General features: G+C 42.4%; 2 protein-coding genes across 9 annotated transcripts in view; one reads left to right on the top strand and one right to left on the bottom strand.

The window, feature by feature from the left end:
- The window catches only part of STK17A (serine/threonine kinase 17a), a 29123-nt gene extending 18564 nt beyond the window's left edge, over positions 1 to 10559 (top strand). The window contains exons 4-7 of the mRNA XM_065665697.1: positions 3802 to 3928; positions 5233 to 5281; positions 5388 to 5567; positions 6328 to 10559. Coding sequence (XP_065521769.1) covers positions 3802 to 3928; positions 5233 to 5281; positions 5388 to 5567; positions 6328 to 6661 — 690 coding nt within the window. The 3' untranslated portion in view covers positions 6662 to 10559. The remainder of the gene's footprint in view (positions 1 to 3801; positions 3929 to 5232; positions 5282 to 5387; positions 5568 to 6327) is intronic.
- Positions 10560 to 16380: 5821 nt separating this feature from the next.
- The window catches only part of LOC136007655 (cytochrome c oxidase assembly factor 1 homolog), a 52335-nt gene continuing 48397 nt past the window's right edge, over positions 16381 to 20318 (bottom strand). For all 8 annotated transcript variants that reach the window (XM_065665691.1, XM_065665683.1, XM_065665686.1 and 5 more), the window contains 2 exons: positions 19286 to 19362; positions 16381 to 16701 (listed from right to left, as the gene is read on the bottom strand). In XM_065665691.1, the coding sequence (XP_065521763.1) occupies positions 16605 to 16701; positions 19286 to 19362 (174 nt within the window). In that variant the 3' untranslated portion in view covers positions 16381 to 16604. The remainder of the gene's footprint in view (positions 16702 to 19285; positions 19363 to 20318) is intronic.

Genomic DNA, 20318 nt, shown 5'->3' with positions numbered 1-20318 from the left:
TTTCATCTCTTAATGGTGCATAAAAGCTGCAGAGTAAGGGAAGACTCCTCCCTCTGTTTTCATTTGCTTTTTGACTTCAGCTTGAATTGGTGTTTGGTGAAAGCTTAAGGTAGTTGGGAATGGAAGAGAATTATAAAGGTGTGGGAGCTGAGGAAAGGCTAGCTGCCTCTTCTCTGTACCAGAGATAGGTAAAGCCTCACATAGCCCTGGTGTCTGGCAGAATGATGGCTCCAAGCAGCAGTTTCCTGTACTGTATATTATCACTCTGGTTATCCAACAGACAGCTTTCCCCTTCTTCCTTCTGTATTGTGCTCAAGATGCTGCGTTCAGTGAGGACAACTAGTAAAATAATTAGAAATTATTTTGGGTGTCATTTTACCCCAATATTCAGAAAGCAAACTAATGCAGTTACAAAAGTAGGAACACTGCTGATCTTCTCAATTTTCCAGGAGGATTAAGGTGGAATGTTTATTACACAGAAATGGAATGCCATTAGAAGCGCAGTATTCTTTGCCTAAAGGAATATCCAGGAAACTAAGAAAAGGGCTGTAACTTAAAATATCAAATTTTCAAGGCAAAAGAACAGTTTAATCTGCAGTTCAAACCTTTAAGGCAAAGCTGTTTGTTAGCAGACAGGTGTAGAGTATCCAGATTCTACAGAACCTATTTTGATTATAGTTTCTTAACTTATGTGACTTTCATTGTTTATTTTGGGGAATAAAGTGCATGTCTACTCCTTAAGTGACCAAAAAATACCCCAAACCCTTATATTTAATTTCTGAATGATATGGAAGCCCTTTAACTATTTTTAGGGTAGACTGATCAGCCTAGTTTAGTGTCTTTGCACACAATGTAGCTAGGGTAGCTCAGCTAGTCTGTTTTTCATGTTTCTGCCCAGTATTCTTTGGATAATTCCTGCCTTATCTTCCAGGGATCTGATCTTTTTTACAGTATCATAAAAATAGGTACCTAACTTCATTCATGTTGCAAGTTAGGGTGAGGCAGTGATTAGCTTAAAAACATGACCTTTATTATGTATCCTTAGTCATACTCTTCTTGAAACCAGCTAAAGATACAAGAGATATTAGGTGGGAGGCTCGTAGAAACTTCTGGAATAATGGCAAATTTGCAATATATGGATTTTGCCATTATTTAGCTTAGAAGATTCCAAAACCTGCTGCCAAGGTAGGGATTTAGGGCATCCTATTTTACTAAGCACATTTCTTAGAAACAAATCATTCAGAATAAGGTTTCGGAGGAGACTAGATCTTTGTCTACACTGCCTTAGTTTGGCCTTTGCATTGACATTCATGGTGTCAAGGAAGCCATGTTCTCCATGTGACAATAATTTAGTCCAATTTAAGTAAAGAATGTAGAAGCAGTTAATATTTGCAATGATAAACGATGCTTTTCACTGCTGTTACTCTTAACATGATGATAGAGGTATAACCAACACAGCAAATTCCTAAAGCCCAAGTTTCCGGTTGTTGACAATATTCCTGGAAAAACAACTTTTTGGCTTGTTATAATCCTTCCCAAGGCACTTGTTTCTGGCTGTGCCAACTATGGCATTGGGCTAGAGACTCCTGTGGCTTTATCACATGGTTTCTGTGCATATACCAATCTTGTAGTCAAGTACACCTGGTCAGATTGCCCAGTTAGCAAAGGATTGTTCCCTTTGTTTTTGTTTGGTGCATAACACAAGAGGATCTAAATTGGAACATTTAAGCCTTACTGCACTGGAGGGGGAGGTTTTTAAGTGTTACCATTTGACAGTTTTCATCAGCTGTTTCATTACTGCTTGGTGGTAAGAGTGAAAGGCCCTTTTTAGAACGGCTACCAGGAGAGCCTCTGGCCTGTATCTCTCTTGCCTTTATGGGCTGATCAATGTTAGGCAAACCTAGATGTGCTATAGTACAAGAAAACCAAAACAGAGTGTTACACATGTGTGAAAATGATCTTCCTTGAAGTTTTACAGTAACTGTCAAGCCGAAAACTATGGTAAGTTCAAAGCTATCCCTTCCGTAGGGTTTCATGCTGGTGTTTAGACTGTCACTTAACATGAACCCCAGAATTCTTCCTTCAAAGAAAACAGCTGGTATTTCATTATGAATTGATTTAGGGTTATGACTCAATTCATACTGTAGGGTTTTCTTCTGCATAGGTGTGTTTTGAATAAGAAGATCATTTTGGGAAAAAGACAATAAAACCTTATTCTGGCAACTACATTATCTGCTGAAATACTGTAATAGAGGCTTCAGGGTTTCACCACGTTTCCATTAAAAACTTTTCCTCATTTAAATATAAAGAACAAATGCTTTTCTCATGCTATTTGCCTCTTCAGAAAGTAACTAAATTTCCCACTGGGAAGAACATCTGAGAGGCTAATTAGGGAGGCCTGGTCAGCTTTTCTGGATGTTTGCTTTTCGAATACAAATACAGAATAACAAATGTGGAGTAGAAAGCAGGTGGTAATGCACAGCTCCCACAGCCTTTGTGCAGCCACCAGGTACCAAAAAGAGCTTTTCTTAATACACAGATTTACAAACAGAAAATAGATTGACAACATGCTGGGGTTAGTTTGAAATACCACGGTCTCACTTTGTGGGAATGGAAGACTGTATTTAGGTCTTGCAGCAAGAACTGGCCAGAGGCTTTTAAAATGGTCTTGCACAGTTTTACTTGTGTATTCAAAAGCAAGGTTATCCGTGTGAAAGCACACCTTCATGATTGACAAGGGGGTGAGGAGAGAGCAGCTTGGTGATGAGGGAAATAGTATAAATGCTGGTGTTAATCCAGGTGGATTATCAGCCAGTGGTTGCTTTGGTGTTCTCACTCTTTTGCCATCCTCCCTTCTCCATCACCCCTGATGCAAAATGATCCAGGCTCCCAATAACTAAGGGCTTCTTCACTTCCATGGGACCCCTGCCTCACTGGAGGCATGAAGGCAGTGTCAGCTGTCAGTGTTACCATTCGGAGAAGCTCATAATAGAACCCAAAGTGATTACTGGCCTGGGGGCAGGGAGCGTCACACCTTTTTTCTTTCTTTTGGCAAGGATATGCCTCAGTTGCAAGAAGTCCCTAAGACCTGTTGTCTAAAGTTAGCTTTCAGACTTTAAACTGAACCAGCATTTAAAAGAGATGGTAAAGAACTTCTTAATGACCACAAAGTTCCTTTGAAGGATGACAGCCAGGATCTAGTGACGTCAGAGCAAACAAGTTTATCCAAAGGTGATGCTCTTAAAAACCTGTTTTTCAGGCTGCTGTATTTTTTTGACCTGTTGTTCAGTTAGTGTTCTGTAATGCAGTTGTTTGTACTTGGAACAGGATTGAGGTCGGTTGCAACAGGCTTTCTTTCAACAGGGGTAATCGAAACAGTTCTGTGTGTTCAGGCTTTTTAAAAAGATGGGGTGGTTTTGGACACCCTTCCACAAGAAGGATTTTACACCATCTGTTGGTAGGAAGCAAGCAGGGGAGTTAAACAGGTGATATGGGGGACTAAAAGTGCAAATGTGAAGGTATTTATATGCTATTGTTGAATGACAGCTGTTGGCATGTGTTTTATATGTGTTCCAAGCTAGTAAACATAGATGTGTGGTTCTCAGTTATAAACAGAAAATCCTGCCACTCCTTTTAGCCTGCCTGTCTCTTCAAGTTCACCTTGGGGGAAGTATAAATGATCCTGGGTATTGGACTTGTTATAGAATGCATTATTGCTGCTCATGATCTAAAAGCACTGTGCAGTATGGTGTCATAGACATGATATTTGGGTGATCCTGAAAATCTCTTTTTGTTTTTCAGCCCCAAAATATTCTACTAACCAGTAAGTCTCCTCTGGGAGACATTAAGATAGTGGACTTTGGCCTTTCCAGAATAATGAAGAGCAGTGAGGAGCTAAGAGAAATCATGGGAACTCCAGAATATGTAGGTAAGTTGTTACTATAGTGAGTGATGTATAGCCTCAGCTTTTGAGGAGTGAAGAGAGAGCCCCTCAGGTTGGTGAAGGCCAGACTGACTGTGTAGTTACTGTGCCCAAAGATTAGTTTATTACTTGGATGTGGTACCGCTGGAAAAGCTAGAACTGGTGAACCTTGCCAGTCTAATGAGTGATGGTTGTGTGCTTGCATTGAAGGTGAGTACCTGCTTTAGATGAGTCTTACCAGCAGTGATGGTAAGTATTGCTTGGATTAAAAGCTAAAAATGACATATTCATTCTCTGAATACATTTGAGCCTGTGGAGGCTTGTGTCCATTTTATTTTAAAATATATATGTATACACACACACATATGTATCATTCCAGGTCTTGAAAGTGTACTTGAAAATATCTCTAAGTTGTATGGTATGCCTTTATGGGTATGAGGTTTAGTGCTGGAATATAAGGAGGTGATCCTGCCCCTCTACTCTGCTCTCGTGAGACCTCACCTGGAGTATTGTGTGCAGTTCTGGTGTCCTCAACATAAAAAGGACATGGAACTGTTGGAACAAGTCCAGAGGAGGCCACGAGGATGATCAGGGGACTGGAGCACCTCCCGTATGAAGACAGGCTGAGGAAGTTGGGGCTGTTCAGCCTGGAGAAGAGAAGGCTGCGTGGAGACCTCATAGCAGCCTTCCAGTACCTGAAGGGGGCCTATAGGGATGCTGGGGAGGGACTCTTCATTAGGGACTGTAGCAATAGGACAGGGGATACCGGGTTAAAACTTAAACAGGGGAAGTTTAGATTGGATATAAGGAGGAAATTCTTTCCTGTAAGGGTGGTGAGGCACTGGAATGGGTTGCCCAGGGAGGTTGTGAATGCTCCATCCCTGGTGGTGTTCAAGGCCAGGTTGGACAGAGCCTTGTGTGGGATGGTTTAGTGTGAGGTGTCCCCCGCCATGGCAGGGGGGTTGGAACTGAATGATCTTAAGGTCCTTTCCAACCCAAACCATTCTATGATTCTGTGATTCTATGAATATGGAATATTGGATATTTCTGATTTTTATGTAAGAAATTTGTATACAGCTTCCTTAGTAGGGAAGGAGACTGCCCTGGCTTCTGAAGATAGCAATAAAAGGGAAACAAATTTTTTTAACTTAAAATCGCATCACTTGAACAGCAATATCTTGATTTCAAAAGACTGTCGTGCTTCAAATGGCTTGTCTTAAATTTTACCACATGCCCATGATCACGCTGTGTAACTACAATGTAATCTGTGCAAATGACAAAGGTCTCGGTTTCTGTTTTTCCCTGAATAGCTCCTGAAATTCTGAGTTATGACCCCATCAGTACCGCAACTGACATGTGGTGAGTTGAACAGATTAACAGTCATCATAGCTCGCTTTACTGAAAAGGGGTTTCTTTTGTTCTAAAAACTAAAAGGCTGCTTTTCTGTGTTCTACTTTTGATTTAGGAGCATTGGAGTCCTGGCGTATGTTATGCTAACAGGGATCTCCCCTTTCTTAGGGGATGATAAACAAGAAACATTCTTAAATATATCTCAGATGAATGTAAGTTACTCTGGAGAAGACTTTGACCTCATATCAGAGTCAGCTGTGGATTTCATCAAAACTCTGCTGGTTAAGAAACCCGAGTAAGTAAAATACACAATTGTGTATGTCAATATGTCAGACTGGATTCATTTTAAATACAGCAAGTTCTGGCATTGTCCTTTCTAAAGTATAAAGGAACTTTGGTTCTTCATATTTCATTAGGCTGTTACTTTTCTTGTACATGGAAAGAGAATTCCTCCGTTTCCCTTCCAAACCTCCATATTCTGAATGTATCCAAACTCAAATCAGTTCCAGGAAACTGTTTGAGCTGTACCATGTGATACAGTTTATTGACTTCCCTTGTAGGTGCTTTGATGATGTCTTTTAAATGACCTGTGCTTTGAGCCTTTTATTTTTGCTTAAGTGCCGTATCCTTTTCTGGTTTGTTAGTTGCTTTTCTTGATGGGAAGCAAATTGGAACTTCCAGGTCTCAAACTACAAGAAAACTACTATTGAAACTGCACTGTTTATCTGTGGAGATTCCTTAAGAATGTAAAGATTGGATAATTTTCATATATATAAAAAAATGTATAAACATCAAAAGCTGGTTGGCAACATGGGACCAGAAAGTGATATTTAAGGGTCTATGGATTCCTTTATTATAGATGTTGGCAGTTCATCTCCTTGGATTGCTGTTGGTCTTTCTTTGGTAAAGGATACTTATCAGCTCTTTTTTTAAGTTCTATCAGTCTGTCTTTAATGCAGTCTTACCCTTGGAGTAACCTGTATGGATCTCTTCTGCAAGGTACTGCATTTCAAAGTCATTTGGACATTTATTCTAACACTTTTCTTCCTCTGCAGGGATCGGGCAACTGCTGAAGAATGTCTTCAACATCCATGGTTAGAACAAAGTGATAATCCTGCTTGCAGAGCCAGGAATGAGAGTACAGGAGGGGAGACCAGTGATGTCACCCAGAAAGATGCAGATTCTGCCTCTGAAAGATCAGTTGATGCTGAGAAGACCGAAGAGGAGGAATCAATAGTGACAGAAGAACTAATTGTAGTGGCTTCATATACACTGGGACAATGTAGGCAGTCCGAGAAAGAAAAAGCAACTGAGCAGAAAGCCATTTCCAAGCGATTTAAATTTGAGGAACCATTACTGCAAGAAATACCAGGAGAATTCATTTACTGAAGTCTGGAGCTCCATAGCTGTAACTGGAAGGCAGTGGTTCCTACTAAACAAAAATATCCTAGCCAAGTGAATTTCTGATATGCAATAAATGTTCTAGATTAAAAAAAAGTGTCGATAAATGGCATTCAAGGAAAATGTGCCAAGCTTTTAATTCCATGGAGCAGATAAGATTTCAAGTGGCTGACAGGAATTTAACCAAGATAAAAAGCTTATTTTTGTTTGTAACTTTTACTTCTGTTTTTGTTGCTGGATAGCAGAATTTTTGTTAATTGTTCCAGTGTTCTGGGGAAGTTGACTTTGGAAATGTTTCAGTGACGGATGTCAAAAGGAGTATTTTAGGTTATATTTTGGCATTTAATGCAAATATATAAGGCTGGGTTTTCCTCAAAAGCCTCTTAGCACTCCTGACTTCAGTGGAATTATCTACTGATCTAAAAAAGTTGTATGAGAGGAGAATTTGATCAACTGGTTTGACATACAGATGTCAGAGTTATACTGTGTATATATTTCTGTTTACATCAAGTCACAGACCCAGACTCATCTGATGTACAGCCAAACAGTGAGCTGCTTTTCTTTAGGGAGAGATGCACATGTCCCACAGGTATAGAAATCTGTATCTGGGAACACATAGAGATCACAGTGGTGATACTTCTTTATATGGGCGCATAGTAAAATCCTGCTCCAGAGGGTGATGAATTCGCTTCAGTCACTCTTGAGAGCCAGCAGAGATCGTTCCCCTTCCCTCCTGTGTTGGGTGCGATGTGCTGATAGAATCCAGCTCAGTGTGACTGCACACTGTTGAGAAGTGGAAAAATGAACGACAAAGGGTCTGATATAGCATTGAAGTTCTCTCCACTGACTTTGCCATGTTAGATCAGGCAGTTTGTCCAACTAATGATAAATCAGCCCTTGATTCCACCTCCCCCAGAACCCAGCTGGGGATTTACTGGGAGTATGAGGTCACTTCTGCCTTATTTCTCTTCCTCTGACCACTGCTTTAAGGAAGAAAGAAGCATCCTTAGGCTAAATTGCATAACCTTGTTCAATATAGCTATCAGATGGGGAAGAAGGTGCCACTTCCTCTGAAACAATGAAGCACAACTCATGCCTCATGCTTTTCCTTAGAGACTTGGAAAAACAGCATGTGTTTGATGGGGCAGAGTGGGATAAGGGAGCTGTATGGATGGGTCATAGTTCTCAATGGACATGGTCCCGCAGAGGACAAAGCTGGGACCAACTGGGCATCAAAATTGACTGGTTTTTGCAATGTACAGGTCTGAGGATCTCAGACTAAGTCCTAGTTTTCTAAGAAATCTTTCATATTGATGCTGTTCCAAAGTTTAAGTTTTATGTAATTGAAGTTTAGTACTATTATATTGCATACTGTTAACTATTCAACTATTTATTTGGTTTCCTTATGCTGTTCCTTTATAATAAACCCTGACAAAAGTTTTCTTGCTATAAAACAATGAATAGAAACTCCTAAGCTAGTTCTTCTTTTATTTCCATGTTGCTACAGACTTTCCTAATTTCAAATGTACAGAGGCTGTCCTTACTCTTTTTAGTGAACAGGAATTCAGTGCTCTGTGCTGATATTACGGTCCCTCCTTCACACAGAAGGTAACTGGCTTATTAATAACACAAGCAGTGCTGGGGTGATCTGATTAGCGTTGCTGCGGGTGGGACAAAAGCACTAGTAAAGCAGACAGCTGTGTGGCACTGAGGGGGGCAGTGAGCATTCTTCTATGAGGCTTCATTGCTTGAAGCCACATCAGAAAACTTGCACTTAAATTGAACTGTTTAATCAGGCTTCTTCCCCTATGCAATTACATATTGAATATTTATGTAGGGAGGGCAGCTTCTCACCTTTTGAAGACCTTCATATAAGAAAACATCCACTTGTACTCACAGTTGAGCTTGGATGTATTGTATGTCAGAATGCAGAGATGCCTTTCACACTCTGGAGAAATGAGTTATGTGCTGTTATTTCCCTGCTGTAGGCAGTAACCTACAGACTCCTGCTGAGAAGCTCCTGTGCAAGGTTTTCTTGGATGGCTTTGGCTGGCCAGTAAAGTTAGACAAGTTAAATCCCTGAGCCAACAGAGTAGCTGTTACCTGGGTGTTTCTGGAGGTGGGCAGTAGCTGCATAGCTGCGTATTTGCTGACCCTACCGACAATGCTGATCACTCTCAGACTTTTTAGGCACAACAGTACTTGTGATGGGTGTCCTTTTACTGCTCAGTCATTTGCCAAGGCAATTTGCTTGGGTGAGGGGACACTAACTAATGAAATCCTGTTGTGCAGCACAATTTCTCCCAGCTTCCATCACTGCCACTTTGACTTCTTTTTTCCATATCCATACTTCCTTGCTTTTACAAAGTTGAGCAAAGCACTGACGTTGAAGCAAGCTCACATCCACCCATGCAAAACAATGCTCCCATACCTGCATACCTAAATGTGTAACAGCACGAATGCTCACATCAAATAATTTAAGGGATATACAGCTATTTCAATTCCTATTTGTAACCACAGATGATGTCTTGGATGGGGGCTAGTACTGAATGAAACAGAGTATATGCTGAGCAGCATACATTTTGTGCTATACTTACTGGTATTGATGTATGACAATGAAGCTTAACATGTATAAATGAACTATGTACTTATTACAAGGCCAGCTTCTCTTGAATTGGCTGCTTTGAGATTTCCAGTGGGCTGCGTTTGTTTAACTTTTTGTGCCTTAAGATGGTTTTATACAGTGTTTTTTAACATTGTTGAGAATTTGTATAAAGTTTTGAGAGTTTAATAGTATAAATTATACACAAGGCATCTTAGATTGGGCCTGTAATAGGAAAAACTTTCTGTAACATTTAACTGCAGGACTATCAGCTAGTCCCAGATGCTTGAAGCTGTTTCTGTTCCACTGTGAGTGTGGGTAAAGCTGTAAATAAGGTATTCTGTAGAGAAGAGGTTGTCAAGGTTAATGTTTTTGAGATGCTTTGTTACGAGCGAAGTAACATGCCAACACTGGGAACAAATCAGTAGCTTGAGAAGAAGAGCTGGTTTTCTGCAGCTCCATGAATACAGAAGATTGCGTGTACATACGTGTCTCATCTGAAAGCTGCTTATGCCTTAAATTATGGGAAGGGTGGGAAGGGAGTGGGTGCAAAGAAGGAATCCACCCCCTGGACCTCGTGGGCAATGCTCTGTGTCCCTGCTCTCACCTACTGGCTGCATTCCTAGCGCTGGGAGCATGGTACCTGTTTGCGCTTGAATGCAGGAAGCTGGAAGGAATGGCAGTGTCGGTGTTCTTAAAAGTTGCTAGAGAATTGTTATTTCTATGGTTCTGATGTGAGAGACATGAACTCTGTAGGCAAGGTAAGCCCAGGACTCTGCCTCTGTTGCAGTTGTTGGAATAAACAGCTAGTTAAAAGCAAAGCCTTGTCTCCTCTTGTCCTGTTGCTACGTTTACCTCTTTAAGCAGGAGGCTATAGATTTTATAGTCATTAAATTCAAGCTCTAGAAAATAATCTTTTTTTGTCCAAAGCTGAATTTGCATTGTGATTTGTCTCATTCCTTACACCTTTCATTTGAGGGCCCCTACATATAAAACGGTACGTTCCAGGTTGTGATCCACCTGGTGAATCTTGAGAGCTATGATGTAGGAAATGCAACTAAAAATCAACTGCCCATTCTCCACTGGTGGTGCCGGCAGGGGACAGGGAGCAAGGTGGACCCTGCACTGAGCTATCTCATGGCTTAAGATTTCTCTTGAGTATTCCAGGTGCTGCTCCTGGAGGAGAGCTCCGTGTTTTAAAGAAATAGTGCCAGTTCACTGTACTTCTGACAAGGTGTTTACTGTTGCAGGAACTTCACAATAAATGTAAGCTTGTTTTCTGAATACCTGGTGGTCTTTTGTACTTCATGCATGGGAAAACACTTTATAGCTAGGATTTAAAGAAAAAGAATAATCTTTCTTCAAGACAGCATTACTGATTTGAAACAGAACTCCAAAAGTTCCTCATTTGTTTGGTGTGGTATGACTGGAATCAACAGTACAGCTCTAAAGTACAGTCCTGCATTGCAGACTAACGCAGCTTCAACTCTGCTGTGGTTGGTGACTACACCTTCATGCATGGCTTTGAATACTAGCTAGAAATACATTCCTGGGACCAGGTTGTAATATGTTAGATGGAGTCTCCTGGTCAAATGCCCTTGCTTTTCTCTAAGGACTCCTGTAAAGTTACTTTTCTCAACACCCACATAGCAGGACTACTGATATTCTAGTTTTCTAGTTACACATTGGTCCAATTTCTGCAGCAGATATAAAACCAATCATCATCTCCACTCTCAAGCAACATACTTGCATTGTAGAGGTCTACAGCATTTATAGATGTTGAATTAGGCTGTCATTGGGATTAATAAATATATCACATTATCCATGTAAATATTCCTGTTTGGGCTTTTTTCTTGGTGTACACTAAACCTAGAAATGCATTGCTATTAAACTTAGGGCTGTTATTTCAGATGTCTGACAGGTGGGAAATAACCCGCCTGAAGACATGGGCTTGGAAAGATGGTATTTAAATGCCAATGACTGGTGTGCAATGTAGGACAGCAGTGTATCTGGGCCAGGGTGGAGCAAACGCAAATCAGCCTTAATCCAGGTTTAACAAATCATGCTAAAACATGTGCTCCAAAGCACTGAAACTTCATTGTCCCCTCCAAGGCACACTGTGTCCAGAACCATGTTATTTGCCTGATGTGACTTCCTGTGGGGAAACACAGAGCATTTACTAGATGGTAGCTGAGAAAAGTATTTCCTCTTCTGTGGAAAGGCATTTCCTCTTCTAACACTGCTTAATTTCAGTAATTGTCCCTGCTACAAGACAGCTGACAACTCTATAGCTCTGTAAAAGCAAAATATTTTGGTTCCATAAAAACACAACCTGGAAGCTTTCTAAAACAGGGAAAGAAAAATAGGTCCATATGGATACAATAAAAATCTCTTAATGAAACAAAGGTTAGGATTTGTCAAAGTGAAGCAGAGCGTTAGGACCGCAACAATTACTGCAAAATCAGGAGAGGGAAGGGAACTTAACTACTTGAAAAGATTATCTTTTTTCCTGTAAACACAGAGCCCTTAATTGCACTGGGTCTGTGCTTCCTTCTGCACTCAGAATCACAGCTCTGCCAGTGATGCTTTGAAATCAGTGTACCGCATCTCTTCAATTAATTTGTAATCCCAGTGTACCGACCATGTTACACAGGTGCCCTTTAACTAATCCTTACAGGCAAGTCCCCTGAGCTGTTGGAGTATTGCTTTACAGTCTGCCACCTTCCATTTGTATCCTGTGGGATCCAGCTAGGCTGGTGGCTGGATGGATGCTCTCGTCATGGGCCTTACCATGCAAATAGAGGCAGAGGCTCTGTTAATCTTCTAGGAAAGCCACTTCACAGAAACTCTGTTAGACTGGTCAAGAAGTTACACGATTTTAGTATTTTTATATACTCAGTGCTACACAAAATGAACCAAAGGTGTTTAGCCAGGTGTGCTGTGTCTTCCAAAGCAATACTCAGAGAGTGACAGGTCCCCATCACTGCTGGGGTAACAGGACTCATTGTGCCATGCTGCCAGGAGCTTTGTAGCAAGCACATTTTGCAGAAAACATGAAGGAAAATGATTCCACTTTGACAAGCAGATGAGGCGCTGGCAAATGGCAGGGGAAGGACTAGAATCTAGAATCCAAATGGTTTGGGCTGGAAGGGACCTTAAAGCTCATTCAGATCCAACCCCCTGCCACGGGCAGGGACACCTTCCACTAGACCAGGTTGCTCCAAGCTCCGTCCAACCCGGCCTTGAACACTGCCAGGGATGGGGCAGCCACAGCTTCTCTGGGCACCCTGTGCCAGCGCCTCAGCACCCTCACAGGGAAGAATTTCTTCCTAATGTCTAATCTCAATCTCTGTCAAGTTAAAGCCATTCCCCCTTGTCCCGTCCCTGCATGCCCTTCCAAATAGTTCCTCTCCAGATTTGTTGTTGGCACCTTTAGGCAACAGCAGCTGTTCTAAGACCAGCCCAGCTCTCTCAGCCTGGCTCCAGAGCAGAGCTGCTCCAGCCCTAGCAGCACCTCTGTGGCCTTGTGTGGACTCAACAGCTCCACGTCCCTCTCATGTTGCTGCCCCCAGAGCTGGACACAGGATGGCAGGGAGAGTCTCATGAGAGCAGAGTAGAAGGACAGAATCATCTTCCTTGACCTGCTGGACATGATTCTTGTGATGCAGCCCAGCACACGGTTGGTTTGTGGGCTGCGAGCACACACTGAAGCCAGTTCATGTTGAGCTTCTCACCAACCAACACCCCAGAGTCCTTCTCCTCAGGGCTGCTCTCAGTCAACCCACTTTCTGCCCTGTCTGTAGCTGTGCTTGGGATTGCCCGATCCAGGTGTAGGACCTCATTTCTAAACGGGAGGTGAATCCAGATGACTAACATTCCCTATGCAATGCAAGGCATCCGCCCAAGCTAGGAAGTGACATGACAGACCCACAAGTTGGCAAAAAGCATATTACCACCTGGAGAAACATACTCAAATGGGAACGCCTCAGCATGCTTAGGCTTTACAGAGCAAGTGCTTTTAAAACAGCTGGTTTTACATAGTCCCTATGCTATGGTATGCTAGTCAGGAGCAACAAAAATAGGTACAAGCATTAGAACAGTCTCTTAAGCAATATTTGTTCCTCAGTTGTAAATGAAGTTCTTGCCCTGAACAGCCTGCTGCCTTGATAGTTTCCTTGAGGGTGATGACTGCTTGGCAGAAGCCATTAAAATCAAACTAGAGAGTAAGGAACAAACATGCAATCCAGCAAGGGCCATGAAGGTGATGGTTGTTTCAACCACATCAACTGGAAAAAGAACTATGCAAATTTTCAAGGCAATTTAAAAGAAATTATTTAACATACTGAAAATGATTAAGACAATTAAAGGATTGCAGCTAATGAGGCTGAGACCTGGGGTTGTCAGCCTGGAGAACAGAATGCTCAGGGAGGGGTTTTACCAATGTGTGTAAATACCTGCTGGGAAGAGTAAAGAGGACAGAGCCAGGTTCTTCTCAGTGGTGCCCAGTGGAAGGACAAGAGGCAATGGGCACACACTGAAACACAGGAAATACTGTTTGCATGTTAAGAAAAAGCTTTCTTCACTGTGAGAATGGTTGAACACTGGTACAGAGGTTGTGGAGTCTCCATCCTTGGAGGTCTTCAAAACCTGGCTGTGTGCAGTCCCAGGCAATCTGCTCTCATTGACCCTACTGTGTGTGAAACACTTGGGCTAGATGATCCCCAGAGATGGAGATGACCTTAACCCTTCTGTGATGGAACTTGATGATCTTAAGGTCCTTTCCAACCCTAATCATTCTATGATTCTATGAGCAAAGAATGGCTTTCTTAAGCAGTTTAACTGAGGAGTTTAGGGTCTTTTATCGAAAGATGATTATTTTCTTAAAAAAATTAAATGATTATCCAGATTGGTATTGAGTGATATGCAATACAATCCAATTATAAAGAATTACTGCTCCAGTGACCTAAGGAAGTTAAATACAACCTAATCTGCTTCAATGAAAAGACTGCCAGGGGAGGAGGTGTGCCCAGGTGTCCTCTTGAAGTTATATGGGCTCTCAGCAGCTGCTGGTGTTTCTGAGGCCTTTGCTACCCCTCTTTTTCCTGGCATGCTCCAGCTCTCTTGGTTACTCCTGCAGCACCTGTGCCTCTGAAAGCAGCCACTGTGGGCTGTGGGTGTATTTAATGGGAGCCACACAGTCAAAGCAACTTGGCAGTGAACACATCAGTTTGCTGTCCTTCCTCCCCCTGCCCCTTTGAATATGTGCATCTTAAAAGAGCTCAAATATGGAGAAGAAGTGGCTTCTGAGGCTCTTTGAGGTCGAGAGGTAAGAGATTCTGTGTTTGCTGGTAGTTGAACAAAAGCAGGGATCTGAATGTGGTTTTACTCTTGTCCCATTCTGTTGATGTTCTACCCATTGCTTTCTTCTTTCTCCAGGCTCAAAGATTTGAGAAACATTGGCATGGTGTGGTCATACTGCCCATTCTCACAACTTTGATGACCCCATGGGTTGGTTAGGATGACTGGGAATGCTCAAAGTTAACAGGGTGCTCTGCTGAGTCTCTAGGAGAAAAGTGAGAGATGGAGCCTCTTTGCAAGCTCTACTTCCCTTAAGCAAAGTAATAGAATCTCTGGTGTTACTGGTTAGAGCCATGCCAGGTTAGGGGAATGGACTGAATAAGCTGTGATTGCTCTCCATAGCCACAACTTCTTTAGAGATGAGTAACAAATCAAAGCTGCAGCCAGGGAAGTGGTAGTTGAGGAGTGTGAAGTGTTTGATTTGGCTTTTTCTTGATGGATGTGAAGTGGTTGTTTTGGCTTTTGCTTGTCAACTGTTTGATTCCCCAACAAACTTTTTCAGTGACCAAAAGCTGGAGTTGACCAAGCTCTGAGACACTGGGTGGCTGGCAGATCTCCACATCTCCTAGGTGGTTTCCTTGCTAGATGGGCTGCAGTAGTGCAAGGCTGATGGTTTTAAATCACATGCTTTATATTTTGTTTTGTGAAACCAGATAGCAATGATTTCAGTGTTAAAGTTGACACACACTGGTCCTGCCTTGATTCACCCTTTCCTGATGTGTGGGGCACTCATACGGGTTGGCTCAGGCCTCACAAGTGCATTTTCATCCTGGCAGCTCTCCATAAATGCCAAGCTAAAGTTTGTATGTACTGTTTCCTTCTCAAATAGTTTGTCCAAGATGCCTTTGCTGTGGTCCTTTCTTATCTCCTTCTTTTGACATTCGTGTTTGCTCTTCAGACTTGCTCAAAAGCCATCTTGCCCAGTTTGCTGGGTTATTGTTGAGCACGAAGATGCTTGCTGGTCTTTAGTGAGTCTTTACTTCCAGCTCTCCCTTCTGTATGTAATACTCACTACTCTCCAAAAACTTTGCATTGCCTGGGCCTTTGGTAGATTTCTGGGATTCAAATTTGGATGTTGAGATAGAAGGGGAATGGATTTCAATGGTGAAAGCTCTGGGCTTTCCTTAGAAGCAGCTTGCTTAAGCTGCTCCATTAAAATAGACCCAAAATAGTCTTTTTCTGGATGTTCTTCATGGCTTGTGTGTACTTGAAGGTATGAAGGCAGGGCAGTTACTTGTGTTTCCTCACTCAGACTGCCTCAAACTTTGCAACTGTTTGAATGTGCAGTTTGGGGGTGTATAGAAATTATGTGGATTTGGGGGTTTGTTGGGAATTTTTTGCTTATTCCTCAACTTGCTCCTGATGATGGGCAATTCTGTACCTGATTGACAGTATCAAGGCAGAATCAAAATATCTTCTTGTAGTCGGTTAACTGCTGCATTGTTTATATGTTCTGTACCTTCTGAGTGCTTTCCTCCCTAAGTAAGTGTGCTCTCCTGATCTCCTGTTGGTCAGTGTTGATATGAAGCAGTTCTGAGTAACCTTCAGCGTGTCCTTATCTTGACACATGAGCTTTTTGTTGTAGTTTTCCTCTCCTGTCCAGCTGAGGAGGGCAGTGATAGAGTGGCTTTGGTGGGCAGCTGGTGGCCAGCCAGGGTCAACCCAGCACCCTGGCAGTTTGTTATATTTCAGATTCATAATCCCAGCACACACAGGGAACAGCACATGACTTCTTTGGAACAGTGAGTCTTTTGCAATATCTTTATTTTAGGCTCTGCTGAACAGATGAGTAAACCAGCAAAAGAAAGAAATTACAATTATGAGGTCAATCTCAGATAAATTGTCCTGAGCACCCACTTAAGTGAAACTGTCACTTGTGACAGCGGTGTACATTCATGGGCACAGTGGGATGCGATCGATTAATGACTCCTTCAGCTCAGTGGGAGGTGGAGAAGCAGCTGCATTTGATTTTTAGCCTTCTTGAACACTGATGCTCTCCACTGGGGAGTGGTAAACAGGAATATTCTGCCCATCCCGCAGTTTCAAGGTGACATCCTGAAGGCACCAGCTGACACAAACCAAAAGAGATTTTTAACTTGTTTCAATCACTGTTAATATAGTAGTAAAGTCAGATTACAAACAGCTGGCATGGAGAAACAAGTAATTCCATGCATTCATTGCTTTTAAAGATTCTCTCAAGTGCTTTAAAACTTGGCTTGTGAGTGCCAGCTTCTGAAAGCTGTTTTCCCTAATAGCATAGCACAGCCCAGATTTAGAGGTCTGGGATGTGTGTTCTTATTGGATGCAATTTGGATAAAATCCTGCCAGCTATTTTTAGATAGGACATTCCTCCCCCAACCCCGTGCCTTTCTTCCTATCCATCCTGTGGGTGCATTCCTTGCTCCACTCCTCTCCAGCCTTGGAGCCAGACTGCGTTGCTAAGGAATTATCCTGGCTTGGAGGAGTTTGAACACTGTGTGATCACTCAGTGTGACTGCTGAAACCCTGACAGGGTATGACAGTGGTTACTCAAAGGAGAAGGAAAACTGTGTTGTTTGGAGACCAAGTGGGAGCCTTTTCCTTTCTCTAAGCCTTGTTTCAAACCCACTTCAGTGAGACTGCTCATGCTGCTTTTCCAGCTGGGAAGGACTATTATTTTGGGGTACTGAGATAGGTTTGGGCTTTTTTTTCCAAAGCTCCTGGCGCTCACCCAGTTCTGCTTTTGCTGGAGTCGGTGCTGAGTACACAATTGGGTAACGAGGCTGTGCGATGGGTCTGCAACAGGGCTTTTTGCTTGCCAACCCTCTGCCCCCATCTGACTTGGGACAAGCAACTGCCCTTCTTATATCAGGGCTTGAAGGAGTAACTGCTCACTCCGCCTGGCATGGAGTCCTAGCCCTTCCCTCCATTTGCTTCAGGGCAGACAAGTGTCATTTTGCAGGACTGATGCCTTGGTCACTATTGCCTCGGGGCACCTTCCCCATTCCTGTGCAGAGTGAATGCTTCCTCTCCTCTTCCAGATCCAAACCAGCTCATACACTCCAAATTTCCCTTTTTTCCCAGTTGTCCTCTTCTTTAACAACTACCTAAATAAATAAACCACTATGGACAGACTGTGCACTCACACAACAGCATTCAGTGGCTTTGGAGCCTTAACCCCTCTTGCACAGAGCAGTGTGTTCACCACCTGCTGTCATTTGACTGTGTGTGTATCAGCCTGGCTGCCTCTCAGGTCTCCACTAGAAATGCCAACATGCATGCCCTGCAGAGCCACACCAGGATGAGTTTGTTATTCCTACTGGGACTTCAGGAGCTCTTTTTCGTGGACCAGATGGGAACCAGACATCTCACTCTTAGCTCCTCAGCAAGGACACCAAGTCCTGCCTAGCTGTGCGGAGCTCTGCACATGTAAGCAAGATGGTTGAGTCTGATGAATGTTTTTTTGTTGGGTGTTTTTTTTAATCCCCTCCTTTTAAGCCTGCAGAAATGCATGGAGAGCTCACTGTAAAAGAACACTCAGAGGTGTATGTACTTTAATTACTGCTGTAGTTTAACATCTTGTAATCTTCAGTTGTCTTCACAGTAACTTGGTAATGCAAGAGGGAACTGTTATTTCCCTCCATTTGTGGGGAAGGGATAAGGAGGAGTGAGGACATCAGAGCCCAGGCCCCAGGGAAGCATAGGTGTGCAAGAGAGGGGGCTGGGCACCTCTGGCGGTATCTCTGGTCACAAGGGAGAAGGCCTGGCCCTGAGACTCTGAAGTCCCAGCCTAGCATCTTCTTCCCATCATTTTACACCTAATTTCCCATACTTACTTAGAAGAGAAGTCTATTAAGTAATGCTCATCTAATTATGAAAAGAAAACATTACCATATGGCTGGTGGCAGCCGAGTAAAAATGTTGTAGCTTTGGGTTTCTAAATAGAGCTAACAGAAATGCCTAACAAATTCCAGTAACAAGTACATGTGAACAGATGTGTGTCTAATAAACTTTCCTCTTTTGCAATAGAAGATGGACTTTGAATTCATGTAGTAATTATTTGCTCAGTTCTAGAAATCAGTTTACCCTTGACAAAGGGGGTTTTCAGGCTTCAGCACTACAAAAATGTAAAGTTGCCACTATATAATGTGGAATCAGGATATCCAGAAGGATGTGTATCTAACACATGCTTTGTTACTGTAAGGACAGTGTTTATCAGATAACTTGAAAAAAACCCCCTACAACCATCCTGCATGACTTTAGCTCACCTTGATAGGCTCTGATATAATGGGTGATTTCCTTACTGCAATACCTAATACTAGACTGGAAGTAGGACTGCTGTTCAATGGCCTCTGTGCCTCCTTGGGGACAATGTTACCTTGGCTCACAGTATTTGTATGTACACTGAGCTACAGTTTGCAGAACACATTTCACACAAATGAATGGCTTGTGTTGTTCCTTCTATTTGTATTCATGGGGATGAATCCAATGTAATTCTCAACTAATTTACATTTTTGCTGTAATGACGGTAATAACCTTTCACAAGACCTTCAGACATGAATTTCTGCTTCCTTTGTGTATATGAGCTCAGCAACACAGATGACTAAAGCAAATATCCTGCTCCACTCTTTTCTCCTGAAATTTCTCCCCTGGTACCCCCCACCAGTACGCACCATTGGCGGGAATGGTCCATCTCTGAGTTAATGTAGAGGTACCCTGCTGATTTTGTTCCAGATACTGGTAACTTTATCTGCAAATGTAAAAGTATGGCAAAGATTCAGTGGAGCATGTTATGAAATGGACATTTACTCCTTTTACAGTCAAAGATACAACACCTTCTTTTTACTTTAAACTCTAGTGTAATTTTTTTACTGTATTTCAGAGTTTCACTGTGTTTTCTAATGGCTAACATGTGCATGGCTATACAAGTATGCCTGCTCTGCCATGCATTAATCTCTCTCTGCTGAAAGAATGTACTGTTACAGCTGCAACCCCCAGGGAAAACCACTTGCTCTCTGAAATATTTATGAGCAAACACCTTTCCCTACCAAAGTGCATGGTGATCCAGAGGTGACCTGCACTGTTAGAGCTTCCCATAACCACAACAAACCCGTAGGTTGAGATCCTCTACAGATCAGCCCCTAGATGTGAATCAAGGCAATCGGGAGGTCAATGATTTTTCTCAGTGTCACAAATCCTACTACTCTCTTGTTTAACAAAGTTAGAAGCTATAGCATTGACCACAGCTAATTGTACTTGGTCTAATGTTTGAATAAGAGAAAGGTTTCAGGTGTAATGTTTGCTGGTGGTATTGCAATCACAAAGAGAAAATGCCAGGGGTTCTCCAGCAGGCCCTGGAGCTGGGGATGTTGTGGAGTCAGTAAATCAATCTATGATAAAATCATTAATGATGATTAACCAGTTTATTTCACAAGAACATGAGTGCTCAGGAGCATGAAAAAGCAGAGAAGAAAGTTGGTGGTTCGTGTCTTGGGTGAGGTCGGCAGAAGGCAGGGTCTGACCTCACCCTGAGTCACCCAAGCGACCAGCATTCTTAAACAGTGACATAGGAGAACGTCAGCGGGACAGGTTCTTTTCTTTTCACTCAGCATAAGAGATCGTGGGTTTTGCACATTTATGGATTTAGAAATGTTTCCTGATAGAATCTTGAATACCTGGGAAACTGGGAAATGTTTTGGCTTGGGT

Source organism: Lathamus discolor, chromosome 2, assembly GCF_037157495.1.
Source record: "Lathamus discolor isolate bLatDis1 chromosome 2, bLatDis1.hap1, whole genome shotgun sequence".
Classification (NCBI taxonomy): domain Eukaryota; kingdom Metazoa; phylum Chordata; class Aves; order Psittaciformes; family Psittacidae; genus Lathamus; species Lathamus discolor.
Note: the sequence above shows the minus strand (reverse complement) of the source record. Positions and strands in the feature narration are given on the sequence as shown.